The sequence below is a fragment of the Parasteatoda tepidariorum genome, chromosome 3 (genome assembly GCF_982258835.1).
Source record: "Parasteatoda tepidariorum strain Cologne lab strain chromosome 3, Ptep-v5.0, whole genome shotgun sequence".
NCBI classification, from domain to species: Eukaryota; Metazoa; Arthropoda; class Arachnida; order Araneae; family Theridiidae; genus Parasteatoda; species Parasteatoda tepidariorum.
Window position 1 is genome coordinate 2,744,697 of NC_141757.1, and position 16,092 is coordinate 2,760,788.

At 27.0% G+C, this 16,092-nt stretch overlaps 1 protein-coding gene across 1 annotated transcript in view; it reads right to left on the reverse strand.

Annotated features, from left to right (window-relative positions):
• Positions 1-1,217: 1,217 nt before the first annotated feature.
• The window catches only part of LOC122268315 (muscle calcium channel subunit alpha-1-like), a 41,900-nt gene continuing 27,025 nt past the window's right edge, over positions 1,218-16,092 (reverse strand). The window contains exons 3-5 of the mRNA XM_087158595.1: positions 10,041-10,190; positions 5,878-6,071; positions 1,218-1,325 (exon numbers count right to left, since the gene is read on the reverse strand). Coding sequence (XP_087014721.1) covers positions 1,218-1,325; positions 5,878-6,071; positions 10,041-10,190 — 452 coding nt within the window. The remainder of the gene's footprint in view (positions 1,326-5,877; positions 6,072-10,040; positions 10,191-16,092) is intronic.

Below are 16,092 nucleotides of genomic sequence, written 5' to 3' on the forward strand. Positions count from 1 at the left end.
AAAGATACTGTAAACATATGAGAAAAAAATACTTTAATCTGTACTTTCAATCTCCAAGAATCAAAGGATTTATAAAAATGTAATTTCAAATGTGTTGAAATTTAACACATACCAAGAAAGAAATTTTATTAGCTAAAATGAATTAATTCAGCAATAATAAATTTTAAAACTAATGCAGCAATTTATTTAAAATACATTTTAAAACTAAGAAAAGAAATAAAAGCATTAATAATTTTAAAACACTGTTTTTTAACTTTTCAAATCAATACATATATATAGAAAAAATTTGTTGATTTAAATGATTTTTTAAAAAAAAATCATCATCAAACATGATTTAAATTGTTATTTAAATCAACAAACCCTGTTTTATTTTAAAAATAAACATTAAAAATAATAACTTAATTATCAGCTCACGCAGGAAAATACAAATTTAATTTAATTCAACCCTGATTGCAATTTTTCTTACAAAAAGATCAAGTTAAGTAGTGTAGCCATGTTTTTGTGAGAAGTTTTCTATTTCTTATTAAAAAAAATTGTAAAATATATAATTGAATTGAAACTGTAATAAAAATGATGATATAATAAAAATATAATTAGGTAGGTAGGAACTTTATTAACGTCGCACTAGAGCTGCACGATGCGCTATTGTCGGCGGTCTAGGGAACATCCCCCGAGGATGATCCGAAGACGTGCTATCGGAATCTCAATCCTCGAAAGAGAGGATGGCTCCTCTTCGTGCGTAGTAAAGTATAGCGTGCAAAGTAGAGCACAAAAGCGTGCAAAGTAGAGCACACCCTTGGTCCCTACAAAAACTGATCAAAGTGATCACCCGCCCGCTTACTGACCCCAGCCAGTGATGCTTCACTTCGGGGTTCTACTGGAAACTGTGTCTTAACGCATTGCAGACAATAATATAATTAAAATACTAACTACTAACATGTTTATTGAATATTACTTTAATTATAAAAATGAATTTAACAAAACAGTGCAATTAGTGTGCCAAAATTATTAGATGTTATAATGAAAATAAATTACCACCTAATGCAATTCAAAACAAAAATAAAATATATCAGACAGACACTGAATTTGGGGAATCATCCAGAAATTAAAAACTGAAAAATCTTTTTTCTTACTTTAGGGTTGAAATATTTAAAAACTTTAAATGACTATTAAATAAATTAGGTAGCATGGGAAACTTAAAACAAAAAATTACTGACTCACCCACTCAAAACACCAAGTACTAGATTGAGAACAAAGAAAGATCCCAGAATGATAAGGCTGAGAAAATAAATCCAGGGCCAATTGTTACCACAAGCATCATTCACCTGAAATCAACAACAAAGATCTTTACATTACAGTCAAGAAAATTGTTGTCTAACAACCACACAAAGAGGAATTTAAATTCATACTTTGTCCTGATTTAGGAGAAAGCCATATCGCGGAATAAATATTTTGTCCTAAATTCTCTTTCTCCTGCATTACTTATTTAAAAGAAAGAAAAAGTAAGTTCAGGAAAACCTGGAGTAAGTCAAAGTTTCAACGGCTGAAAAAAATACTTCAAAATATTAAAATGTAAACAAATTATTTGAAGAGAACTTCTTCGTTGCGTAATCCTAAGTTATCATCTTGTAATTTATTTTCATTTGCATATTTTAAAATTTTCTTTTCATTATTTGAAACATCACGGCTTTGTCTGAACTCATTTTTTCTACACTTTAAATAAGTAATGAAGGAGAAAGAGAATTTGAGAGGAAAATTTTCTTTTGCGGTATGGCATCGTCCTCTTAAAAGTTTTTCTGTCTTGGTAATTTTATCCGTTTCTCGAAATATTGCCAGGCGTGGGAAATTCTCGTTCAATGGCAACACTCTAAGGTGACAAGGCTAACATGGCTTTTACTACTTGGGCAACAACAGTAAATTTAACTTGGTTAGTTGCACTATTGACAGAATAATTTTATCAATACTGGTCAACAGAACAATCTTCTAGTTTTCTAATTTCCTCAAAATTCAGAATTCTTAACAATTTAAATTCAAAATTCTAAAAGGCAGCAAATGACCACAGTTAATCACGGTGCGCAGCCAAATCTTTCAACAAAAAATAAGCACCTTTTAAACACTCAAACATTAAGGAAATGCAAAATAATTTTCAAAGACTTTACATGATCATGATAAAATAAGTTTCTGACAAAGAACTCTTTTCTTGATTATATTAGCCATTATAAAATGATCGAAAGATTTTTCGGCTTGAGATCTCAGAATGGAAAATGAAGCCTGAAATTGAGAATAGCTTGCAAATTGCAGCAGAGTAGCAAATGACAATGCAATAATCTCACCGAACCCAGCTCTGTAGACGAGCATGCGGACTCACAAGTATCTTATCAAACATGTAAAATGATTGATGCTTTCATACAATGTGAACTGGCGGTACTCTGAAATATATTGTGGTTGAATGAATTGTGAAAACGGTGAATAGAACAATGTGAAAAGCACGCTTTTGCATAATATGTGGTACCTTAAAAGGGATTTAAAAAAATGAAAATCAAAAAGAAGCACCTTCAAGCATTTTTTAAAATCGCTACGCACCTTGTTTAACATGGATCAATTATTCAATTATTTAGTAATTGACCGCTTGTACCAAACACCCAATTGGTATTTGGTTCAAGCAGGGGTAATTGTGAGCCCAACTCAAAACTCCTGAAAATTTCTTGATTAAAATCATAAATGACGCATTTCAAAAATTTATTATCTTTATAATTTTAAAATCATTGATATTTTCAAAACATGAAAGTCTAAATAAATTCTAAGCAGCATAATTTAAATTAATAATTATGTATAAGTATACTTTCATCACTAATTACATTTATTTTCTACCAGAAAAAATATTCACAAATGAAAGAGATGTCAAGTATAAATTCTAATAAGTAGGACTGGGTGATATCAGAAATTATATATCGTGATGCATCGTCAGTTTTGCATTGCGATATAGTATTTTTGAATTTCTTTTACTTGTAAGGCACAGAAAGTCAGATTTCTATCGAAACTCCATACTCAAATTGATTTAAATCAATTTATAAGTTTGAAGATATATATGTTTTGCTTAAGAAAGATATTAAATAAATTGACTACTATGCACAAAACTTACTTAAAATATTTATTGAAAAAATGTGTAGATACAGTATGAGATATTTGCACCTCTTTATGGTTAATAAGGTATAAGCAGTCTAATTAAGTACCTAATTACCTAAATTATTAATTAATTAAATTATTAATTAATTATTAACTAATATAGGTAATTATTAGGTAACTTTACTAAGCTTTTAACTAGAAGTAAAAGAAAGTTTAAAACGATAGGTTTAGGAATCATTTGAAAATCAATTAGTTTAACTGAATGAAATTTAAAAAAAAAAAGAGTTTAAAGCCATAAAAAATAATTTTACTAAATGAGCCATATAAAAATAACTTTGATAATTACATAATTATTAAGTTCGATTGTAATGTTCAAATTCTAAATGAAAAAGTAAACGCAAGTTTTGTTATATTTTCTAAAAATGATCACGCAAATAACGAAAGATTTCTTAATTTAAAAATAAATAATAAAAAAATAAATAAAATAGAAATTTATCAATATATTTACCTAACAATATAGAAAGAAAATTTAAAAAAAAAGCTCGTTAAAAATTATTTGTATGTTCAAAACAAAGTGCTAAATAAATTTCAAAAAAAATAAATAAATTATGAAACGCTTTTAAATCACTATTTTTTATTATTATTATTTCACATAAATAATTACATTAAATTGAATAAAGACCGAATTATGAACGAAAAACAAAGTAAGGTTTAATTTCTTAAAAATAAAAACAAAAGAATTGTGATATTCGATAATATATTTAGCTAATTAACTAATAATATTAAAAGAAAATTTTTAAAAAACTGATTGTACTCTCTAATAAAACGAAAAAAAATGAATAAAATTCGCAAACCTTTCAAATTTTTTTTGAATAAACGAAGTTGATTGACTCATGTCCAATTAACAAAAAATAAGTTTTGTTTTAACTTTATTTCTAAAAATAAAAGCAACTCAAGATTCATAAATTTAAAATCAGTAATGAAAACCCATTAAATTATTAGAAGTTTTATCCAAAAAGGTTTTAATAAATTAAAAGAAAAGAAAAAAACTTAACAAATTTAATTACTTTGTAACTTAATTCTTTATGGGCGCCTTAAATTAGATTTCCGATAATTTTCACATTTAAAAATAAGGAAAAGTTTTGTTGAAAAAAAATTACCTAATTAATGACGAAACTCTTTATAAATTCTTTTCAATAATAGATAGCGTTCAGAACAAGGCAACGGCAGCGATCACAAAGTTAGTCCCACGGAAAATAAACTATAAGAAATGATATCAAGTCGCGACAAAGAAAAACTAAGAGGTGCGAAAACGAACATGCGAGATCACGATATAGTATTCTCAAAACTCTGGTTCTGATTCGACCGCTATCAAAGCAATTTCAACATAACGAAACGAACACCCCGAGTCGGCATCGGAACGTAAGGGAAGATCCTTGCGTGTCTTATATCGCTATATCGTCTTTCCTCGAAGACTTCAATCAGATTTCTGATGCATCCCCTGGAACGAAAGTCGCTGTATCAACTTGCCGATATAGGCGTTAAATCGATATGTCGCGATACATCGATTTATAGCCCAGTCCTAGTTATCAGATTTTTAAGTAAAATATACAAGAATTTTTACACATAAATGTGATCAATGATTTCTTGAAATTTCTGAACCTTGGATTTCCAGAAATTTCCGGATCGCGGCCAGCGAAAAATCCGGATTTTTCGGAGCACAAAGATCTCTGGTTCAAGTTAATTGTCACAGGTATTTACTTTTCTTACCAAATATTTAGATTTTAGCCAATTTGATAGTCAGTTATTCGAAATCACTATCACGAGGTGTCAATCTGAATCATCATTTTCATTAAAACCAAATTAGTTTAGTCAGCTTATCGTAAAAGTTATGCAACAAAACTTACACAGGTATTTAAAAAAATTATGCAAAAACTATTATTTAAATTCTGTTTCATAAAACGATACTTCTAATCCCTGTAATGTAAAAGCCAGTAAGTAAAAATTTATTTACTTTTCCTCCAATGTAGTATTCAGTCAATTCAACATCATAATTCAGTTGAGAAACTTTTAAAAGAACAGATAATAGCTTTACCCAGGAGAAGTTTATTAAACACAATAAAGAAATCAAAAAAAATAAATAAATAAAAAATAAAAACACTTCTAAATAGAATGAATATGCAGTTGATGATTATGAAATAAAATATTTAAATCGGAAAAAAAAATATGCTGCTGCTTTGTATTTCCGCTATCCATGCTCAGGGTTGCCGCTCAAATCTGGGGGAAAAAATTCCCTGTGTATTCCCTGTACATATTTTACACAATATATTAAGAGGAAACACAATTACTGTGCTCTTGTGCAAGCTATGTAGGGTCTATTATATTTATTAATTTCAATTGCTGGAAAAACTTGAGAAAAAAAAAGGAACAACTGAACATACTTAAATAATGCAATAGTAAATGAAATAGTTTAGTATAGCTGAAATATCCTGCTTAGATATCCCATACATTACGCTTTGAGTGGTCATTATTTAAAAGAGGAAAATAAGAAACAAAATTACCTGTATTTTCCCAGTTTGTAAGAAAAAAAAAATCAAAATTTCCTGTATTTTCTCTGCTATTTTATGTAATTTTTAAATTCCCCGTATTTTCCAGGTTTTCCCTGTGACAACCCTGAATGCTGCAGCAATTTTAATACAATATGAAACAATTTTTATCTTTGTAATGTGAGTTCAAAGAATGAATACTAACATTGTATAGAACACTGGTCCATCCTTCATTGGTAACACATTGGAAATCAGTGAGCATGGCCAGACCAAAATTGTCAGAATTTATGATTCTGGAATTTGGACCGTCCCAATAGAGGTGGCAGACTTCTCCCACACCTTCACACTGGAAGCCAGAATCACCACACGGATGAGGTTCTCCTTTGATCGATATCTCACCTACAATAAAATAGTTTAGTTACTTCTTTAGAGTTAATACATATATTGAATATACATATAGCAAAATATTCACATACATATTAATATACAAACAGAAATATTCAAATAAGAAAGCAAAATATTTGTAAACAAACAGATATACATATACTGAATAATACATATACCCTGTGGCAGAATTTTTTGGGCTTTCTGCAAAAAACCTCTCTTGCACTAATATCTTTCTGCAAGATACTTTTAATAATAACTAATATGCACGTTATTCATTGAATTTAAAGCAACAGAAACGTATTTGCAACAAAACAAAAAAAAACCTTTTTGGTTAAAATAAAATTTTGCGTATTTTTTTTAAATGAAGATGTAATATTTTTTTATTTTCATATCACGGCAATATTCTCACATTTTGTAGGAGGAAAACACACGAATAATTTCCTTTTTGCAATTCGTAAATCAGAATCAAATGAAAAAAAAATTTAAAAATTGTGAAATTTATAAAAGAAAATAAAACCAAACTTTTTTCAGTTTTATTTGTTTCAAATAAGAATTAAAAAAAATCAAGATCATTTCTTATCCCTCTGATGCGTGAAAAAGGAATCTTTTGAATATAATTATGGAGAAAAAAAAATCTATCAAACATTTCTGCAGAAAAGATATGTTTTACTTCAATATTCTTTATTTGTCATTCTTATCAAATAAGAATAAAAAAATTACGAGCATTTCTTTCCCCTCCGATACGCGAAAAAGGCATTTTCTAAATATAATTTCAGCAAAAAAAATTTCAAAAAAGGAAATTAAGATTTTTTTTCTTTCTAAAGGAAAATTCTTTTTGCAATAACTCTGTAACGCTCTGCAACAACAATGTCACCATGTTATTACAGTTCTGGCGGGGTGCATATACATGCGTTATATATTTTGAAAAAATTTTATTTTGAGGTGCCAACAATATTGCCATTTTGCTCAACAATAAGAAAATATTGTAAAGAAACTTCAGACTTGTCTTACTATTAGTAACCACTTTGCAAGCATGTATGTGTAAAAGAGTAAATAAACAATGTACTTTTAAACCAACATGAAGGGCAGAAATAATAAGCTCTAAAAAAGTATTCCCTACGTTCATTACTAAGACAATCACTCATTCCAGAATGATATGCAACGTCAAACCCTCCGATTGTCATAAATAAAACATCACTCATCCTGGTTGCCAACTTGGCAATATTACAAGATTATATATTAGCATAGAACAACAGTTATCCAAAGTAATCAAGTCTTTTTTTTACCCATTTTAAAGTATGTTGTTTTTTACTATTGTATAAACTCGAAAGTACAAGATTCTGAAATATATTTGTGAACTTAAAATATCGCTTTGAAGATTATGTTTGAAACTTAAAACTCTAAGATTTTGGTTGGCAGTAAGGACAGACTGAGCAAACGTTCTGAGACACATTTTCTTTTAATGGAATTTTCTCGAAATACAAAATGTTTATTTTCCATAGTTTAAAAGCTTTTTAAAATAAAATAGCAGTTTACACACAATACATAAATATTTATAAACAATAGCTTCACATTTACAATTTGTTAATATATTGTTTTCATTAGAATACAAATATAGTTTGTCTAAAGTAAGAACTCCTCTAGCCATTGGTCTGGACCACTGGGGGTCACTATCTTAACGAGGTAGAACTATTTCAAGTAGGGGTGAGGGGTCATTGTTTAGGACAGGTTTTGGCTCGGTCTGGTTGGCGAGAGAAAGGGAATTTCTTTCTCTGGTCTATTGTGTAAGCCCTAGCATGAAGAGAAGCTACCCTGACGAACTATACGCTAGTTTTACATTAAAAATATATCATTTTTTATTTTAAAAGAATTTTAAAAAAGAATCTTACTTATAAAAAACATAACACTTTTGTATGGAATTTCAACTTAACCTGGCATTACTTTCTTTTACAATAGAAGCCTAACTAATAATCTTTCTTTTAGAGAAGCCTTCAAAAATAAAGCTCATTAGCTATTTTTAACAGAAACTATTTCGAAAATAAATAGTATTAAAATTAAAGTTTACATCAGAATTGAATTTGCAGAATTCTAATTCTGAATTAATTTTTTTTTTTACATATGCAGTAGCACCGCATCTAAAAATGAACAAAACAAGCTTAATAATAATTTTTGTTGAAATGAAGACAAAGCAGAACTGTTTATAATTGTTGAAAGGAATGACTTGTTAATGAATTTAGTTATTTTCTTTTGAATCAAAAAGTTTGATTGGAAAACTAATGCAGTATCTTTTTCATAATTTAGTCAATATATTGTTTTTAGAATTATACATTGGTCAGGATATTATGTATATAATTATACATTCTAAACCCTAAAGCATTTCTTACACATAAGAACATTCTTTTAACTTTTAAGAACATTCCTTATGCATCTTTTTGGGGTTGGGGATTTAGAAATCCTAAACTGGTTTTGGACAGGACATGTAGGTTTTACTGTCTTAAACTGACTAAAACTACCTTAAAGTGTGCAAAACCTTGAACATTGGTAAAAGGTAAAAATTCTATATGTGTGACCATTGTATACATAATTAGGGCTGCAGGTCTGTCGCGGCGCGAATTTCCGCGAAATTGTCATCTTTTTTCTTAAAATCCGTGAATTTCTCAATATGCCTTGACTTGTGCGAAAATTGTTTAAAATTTGATTTCTTTTTTTCATTCTTTATTTATTATTTTAATTAAACAGAATTTTTTATTTTCCTGAACCTTAAATTCAACATGCAAAATTGATTAGACATTTAGGGGAGTGAATCAATAGCAAAATGACATGAAAATAGTTCAGAGATAAGAGATAACCACAATCTTGTAAAGTAAGGTGGTCTTTCTACAATTAAGGAGGGTAATTACCTTCCTGAAGTCAGTAAGAGTACAAAAGAAATTGGAATCACAAAAGGAAAAAGTTATAAATCAAATCTTTGACAGAAAAATTGTTATAGATGCTATTGCGCTGAGCAATCAAATTTCTACTGCCTTTCTACGTATCCAGTTAATTTTTCCTAGGCGGCTTCTTGTGATTTCTTAAATATGGATCTGTTTCTTAGATGAAGGGGGGGACTAGTAGTTAGTAGGGACTTGTAACTAATAGTTTGAATGTAGAATGCTTGAGTTCTCAGAGCAATTACTTCTTACAAAGCAACGGTCAAGGAATTTTGCGTTGGTAAAGGAAAGTTGATCGAGTTTTGGAAATCAAAGACCGAACGCTCCAAAATTGGCAATTCGAAGTTTGTCGGTGCCTAAAAACAGCGGTGAAGCAGAAAGATCGTTTTCTAAGTATAAAAATGTGATAAGTGATGAAAGACGAAGCATAAATGAGAATAATCTGACAATGTACAATACTTTGTACCAGAATTCTGTTCATTTAAATAAAAAGATTAATATTTTTGCTTAAAATTCAAAGAAATACTTTTTTTGTGTATTTTTAAGCTTTCTTTTATTATTTGCGCAATATCTGTCTTTTGCATCATTTATATAATAAATTTTTTTATGTTTAAAATTTGGGAAATTTTCAAAATTTCCCACGATTTTTCCGCAAATTTGGGTCTTTTTTCCTGCGACAAACTTGCAGCCCTACACATAATAATTGCATATATCAATAAATATTTGATACTTTTTTTTATAATTTGCTTTAACTTATTAAAATAAAATAATATAATATATCAAATTTTTTTTAACTTCCTAAAGGAAAAATCCTTCTGCGAGAACACTTTAACGCTCCGTGACAATGTCGCCATCATTCTGCCAAGGGGGTACCACTAATTTTGAAATATTGTCCCCATCTTTCTGCACCACTCCCACTAGCCTTGCAAAGAACTCTTCCCAATATTTTCTTTTATAGAAAATATAAAATTTTATAAACATGAGCGATGATACAAAAGCTAGCTATAGAGAAGAATAACGTTTAACACATTAGAAGAAAAAAAATTAATACCAGTAACATTATCAAAACAAGTTTTGTGCATTTTTCCAGAGAAAAGCTCCAGACCAATGATTGCATAGATGATGACTAAAATGACGAGGAGGGTGATGTGGAGGAGGGGAATTATGGCTTTTAGAATGGAATTGAGCACCACTTGAAGACCTAAAATAAGAATCACAAAATAAGATATCACTTATTTTTGGTGCAACATTATGTGATTAGAAGTGCACACACAAGAATAGCTGAGACACAATCTTTATCGTTCGAAAAAATCTAATTATAAATATGATCATCTGAGATGGCAAATTGAATTCATCAATAAAAAAATACATTTATTCAGAGCATCTTCTTATCTGATTAACAAAAACATTAATTTGAACCACAAAACCCTATACTACTCGAGTATCCGATCAGTTTAAGGAGAGAGTTTATCTTAAATTATAAAACTACTAAGAAGTTTCAGAATATTTTTCAAAAACGCTTAACATTGATATAAACTGAATAATGATAATAAAACAATTGCAGCTCAACTAAGAATTGTTTTAGCTTTTAGGAAGTGCGGAACATGCAACTTTCAAAAATGTTCAGATTTCTTAAATTACATCAAAAAATAAATTAAATTTTTTTAAAAAATTATGATTTTCTCTCAACAAAAATAAGGAAGAAATTTCTTTTTCTTGTTTTTGCTCATTAAGATGTTGAGAAATTATTCTTTCCCTTGCAATGAACTAAAATTTAGAATGCTCCTTTCACCTTGATAATTTCTTCCTATTTTTCTCATACTGAAAAATATATGTTAACCATTTTCTTAATCATCACGAGTAAATTCTGGTAAGAATATAATTAAATTGAAATGCAGGTTTCTAATATGAGCAAGAATATGCAAGTATATCATAAAAACTATAGCTGGACAATAGATGAATATGACTCATCATAATTAAATTGAAATGCAAGTGTATAATATAAGCAAGTGTATGCAAGAATATAATATAAACTATGCAAATATAAAATATAAGCAAGTAAATGCAAGTATTTAATATAAACAATAACTAGACAAGATGAATATAACTCGTCATAATTAAATTGAAATGCAAGTGCATAATATAAGCAAATATATAATATAAACTATAGCTGGACTAATGATTAAATTGAAAAGCAAGTGTATAATATAAGCAAGTATGTAATATAAAATATTGCTGGCCTCATGAAGAATAGAACTTGTCATAATTAAATTGAAATGAAAGTGTATAATATAAGCAAGTATATGCAAGTATAATATATAAACTATAGCTGAACTAAAGATGAATATAATTTGTCATAATTAAATTGAAATGCAAGTGCATAATATAAGCAGGTATTTGCAAGTATATAATATAAACTATAGCTGGACTCATGAAGAATATAACTTGTCACAATTAAATAGAAATACAAGTGCAAAAAAATAAGCAAGTACATGCAAGTATATAATAAAAACTATAGCTGGAAAAAAGATTAATGTAACTCGTTATAATTAAATTGAAATGCAAGTGTATAATATATGCAAGTATAATATATAAACTATAGCTGAACTAAAGATGAATATAATTTGTCATAATTAAATTGAAATGCAAGTGCATAATATATGCAAGTATAAAATATAAACTATAGCTGGACTAATGATTAAATTGAAATGCAAGTGAATAATATAAGCAAGTACATAAAATGAACTAGAGCTGGATTCAAGATGAATATAACTAGTCATAATTAAATTGAAATGCAAATATAAAATATTATCATATATATAAACAAGTATATAATATAAACTATAACTAGACTCAAGATGAATATAACTCGTCATAATTAAATTAAAATGCAAGTGTATAATACAAGCAAGTATATGTTAGTAAAACAATAGCTAGTCTCATGATTAATATAACTTTTCATATATAAATTGAAATGCAAGGGCATAATATACGCAAGTATATAATATAAACTATAACTGGACTAATGATTAAATTGAAATGCCAGTTTATAGTATGAGCAAGTATATGCAGGCATATAATATAAACTAAAGCTAGAAAAATAATGAACAGAACTTGTCATAATTAAATTGAAATGCAAGTGCATAATATATGCAAGTATATAATATAAACTATAGCTGGACTAATGATTAAATTGAAAAGCAAGTGTATAATATAAGCAAGTATATAATATAAAATATTGCTAGACTCATGAAGAATATAACTTGTCATAATTAAATTGAAATGCAAGTGCATATTATAAGCAAGTACATGCAAGTATATAATAAAAACTATAGCTGGAAAAAAGATTAATGTAACTCGTTATAATTAAATTGAAATGCAAGTGTATAAGATATGCAAGTATAATATATAAACTATAGCTGAACTAAAAATGAATATAATTTGTCATAATTAAATTGAAATGCAAGTGCATAATATATGCAAGTATATAATATAAACTATAGCTGGACTAATGATTAAATTGAAATGCAAGTGTATAATATAAGCAAGTAAATAAAATGAACTGTAGCTGGATTCAAGATGAATATAACTAGTCATAATTAAATTGAAATGCAAGTATAAAATATTATCATATATATGAACAAGTATATAATATAAACTATAACTAGACTCAAGATGAATATAACTCGTCAAAATTAAATTGAAATGCAAGTGTATAATACAAGCAAGTATATGTTAGTAAAACAATAGCTAGTCTCATGATTAATATAACTTTTCATATATAAATTGAAATGCAAGTGCATAATATATGCAAGTATATAATATAAACTATAACTGGACTAATGATTAAATTGAAATGCATGTTTATAGTATGAGCAAGTATATGCAAGCATATAATATAAACTATAGCTAGAAAAATAATGAACAGAACTTGTCATAATTAAATTGAAATGCAAGTGCATAATATATGCAAGTATATAATATAAACTGTAGCTGGACTAATGATTAAATTGAAATGCAAGTGTATAATATAAGCAAGTACATAAAATGACTTATAGCTGGATACAAGATGAATATAACTAGTCATAATTAAATTGAAATGCAAGCATAAAATATTATTATATATATGAACAAGTATATAATATAAACTATAAATAGACTCAAGATGAATATAACTCGTCATAATTAAATTGAAATGCAAGTGTATAATACAAACAAGTATATGATAGTAAAACAATAGCTAGTCTCATGATTAATATAACTTTTTATATATAAATTGAAATGCAAGTGCATAATATATGCAAGTATATAATATAAACTATAACTGGACTAATGATTAAATAGAAATGCATGTTTATAGTATGAGCAAGTATATGCAACCATATAATACAAACTATAGCTAGAAAAATAATGAACAGAACTTGTCATAATTAAATTGAAATGCAAGTGCATAATATATGCAAGTATATAATATAAACTATAGCTGGACTAATGATTAAATTAAAAAGCAAGTGTATAATATAAGCAAGTAAATAATATAAAATATTGCTGGAGTCACGAAGAATATAACTTGTAATAATTAAATTGAAATGCAAGTGCATATTATAAGCAAGTACATGCAAGTATATAATAAAAACTATAGCTGGAAAAAAGATTAATGTAACTCGTTATAATTAAATTGAAATGCAAGTGTATAAGATATGCAAGTATAATATATAAACTATAGCTGAACTAAAAATGAATATAATTTGTCATAATTAAATTGAAATGCAAGTGCATAATATATGCAAGTATATAATATAAACTATAGCTGGACTAATGATTAAATTGAAATGCAAGTGTATAATATAAGCAAGTAAATAAAATGAACTGTAGCTGGATTCAAGATGAATATAACTAGTCATAATTAAATTGAAATGCAAGTATAAAATATTATCATATATATGAACAAGTATATAATATAAACTATAACTAGACTCAAGATGAATATAACTCGTCAAAATTAAATTGAAATGCAAGTGTATAATACAAGCAAGTATATGTTAGTAAAACAATAGCTAGTCTCATGATTAATATAACTTTTCATATATAAATTGAAATGCAAGTGCATAATATATGCAAGTATATAATATAAACTATAACTGGACTAATGATTAAATTGAAATGCATGTTTATAGTATGAGCAAGTATATGCAAGCATATAATATAAACTATAGCTAGAAAAATAATGAACAGAACTTGTCATAATTAAATTGAAATGCAAGTGCATAATATATGCAAGTATATAATATAAACTGTAGCTGGACTAATGATTAAATTGAAATGCAAGTGTATAATATAAGCAAGTACATAAAATGACTTATAGCTGGATACAAGATGAATATAACTAGTCATAATTAAATTGAAATGCAAACATAAAATATTATTATATATATGAACAAGTATATAATATAAACTATAAATAGACTCAAGATGAATATAACTCGTCATAATTAAATTGAAATGCAAGTGTATAATACAAACAAGTATATGATAGTAAAACAATAGCTAGTCTCATGATTAATATAACTTTTTATATATAAATTGAAATGCAAGTGCATAATATATGCAAGTATATAATATAAACTATAACTGGACTAATGATTAAATAGAAATGCATGTTTATAGTATGAGCAAGTATATGCAACCATATAATACAAACTATAGCTAGAAAAATAATGAACAGAACTTGTCATAATTAAATTGAAATGCAAGTGCATAATATATGCAAGTATATAATATAAACTATAGCTGGACTAATGATTAAATTAAAAAGCAAGTGTAAAATATAAGCAAGTAAATAATATAAAATATTGCTGGAGTCACGAAGAATATAACTTGTAATAATTAAATTGAAATGCAAGTGCATATTATAAGCAAGTACATGCAAGTATATAATAAAAACTATAGCTGGAAAAAAGATTAATGTAACTCGTTATAATTAAATTGAAATGCAAGTGTATAAGATATGCAAGTATAATATATAAACTATAGCTGAACTAAAAATGAATATAATTTGTCATAATTAAATTGAAATGCAAGTGCATAATATATGCAAGTATATAATATAAACTATAGCTGGACTAATGATTAAATTGAAATGCAAGTGTATAATATAAGCAAGTAAATAAAATGAACTGTAGCTGGATTCAAGATGAATATAACTAGTCATAATTAAATTGAAATGCAAGCATAAAATATTATTATATATATGAACAAGTATATAATATAAACTATAAATAGACTCAAGATGAATATAACTCGTCATAATTAAATTGAAATGCAAGTGTATAATACAAACAAGTATATGATAGTAAAACAATAGCTAGTCTCATGATTAATATAACTTTTTATATATAAATTGAAATGCAAGTGCATAATATATGCAAGTATATAATATAAACTATAACTGGACTAATGATTAAATAGAAATGCATGTTTATAGTATGAGCAAGTATATGCAACCATATAATACAAACTATAGCTAGAAAAATAATGAACAGAACTTGTCATAATTAAATTGAAATGCAAGTGCATAATATATGCAAGTATATAATATAAACTATAGCTGGACTAATGATTAAATTAAAAAGCAAGTGTATAATATAAGCAAGTAAATAATATAAAATATTGCTGGAGTCACGAAGAATATAACTTGTAATAATTAAATTGAAATGCAAGTGCATATTATAAGCAAGTACATGCAAGTATATAATAAAAACTATAGCTGGAAAAAAGATTAATGTAACTCGTTATAATTAAATTGAAATGCAAGTGTATAAGATATGCAAGTATAATATATAAACTATAGCTGAACTAAAAATGAATATAATTTGTCATAATTAAATTGAAATGCAAGTGCATAATATATGCAAGTATATAATATAAACTATAGCTGGACTAATGATTAAATTGAAATGCAAGTGTATAATATAAGCAAGTAAATAAAATGAACTGTAGCTGGATTCAAGATGAATATAACTAGTCATAATTAAATTGAAATGCAAGTATAAAATATTATCATATATATGAACAAGTATATAATATAAACTATAACTAGACTC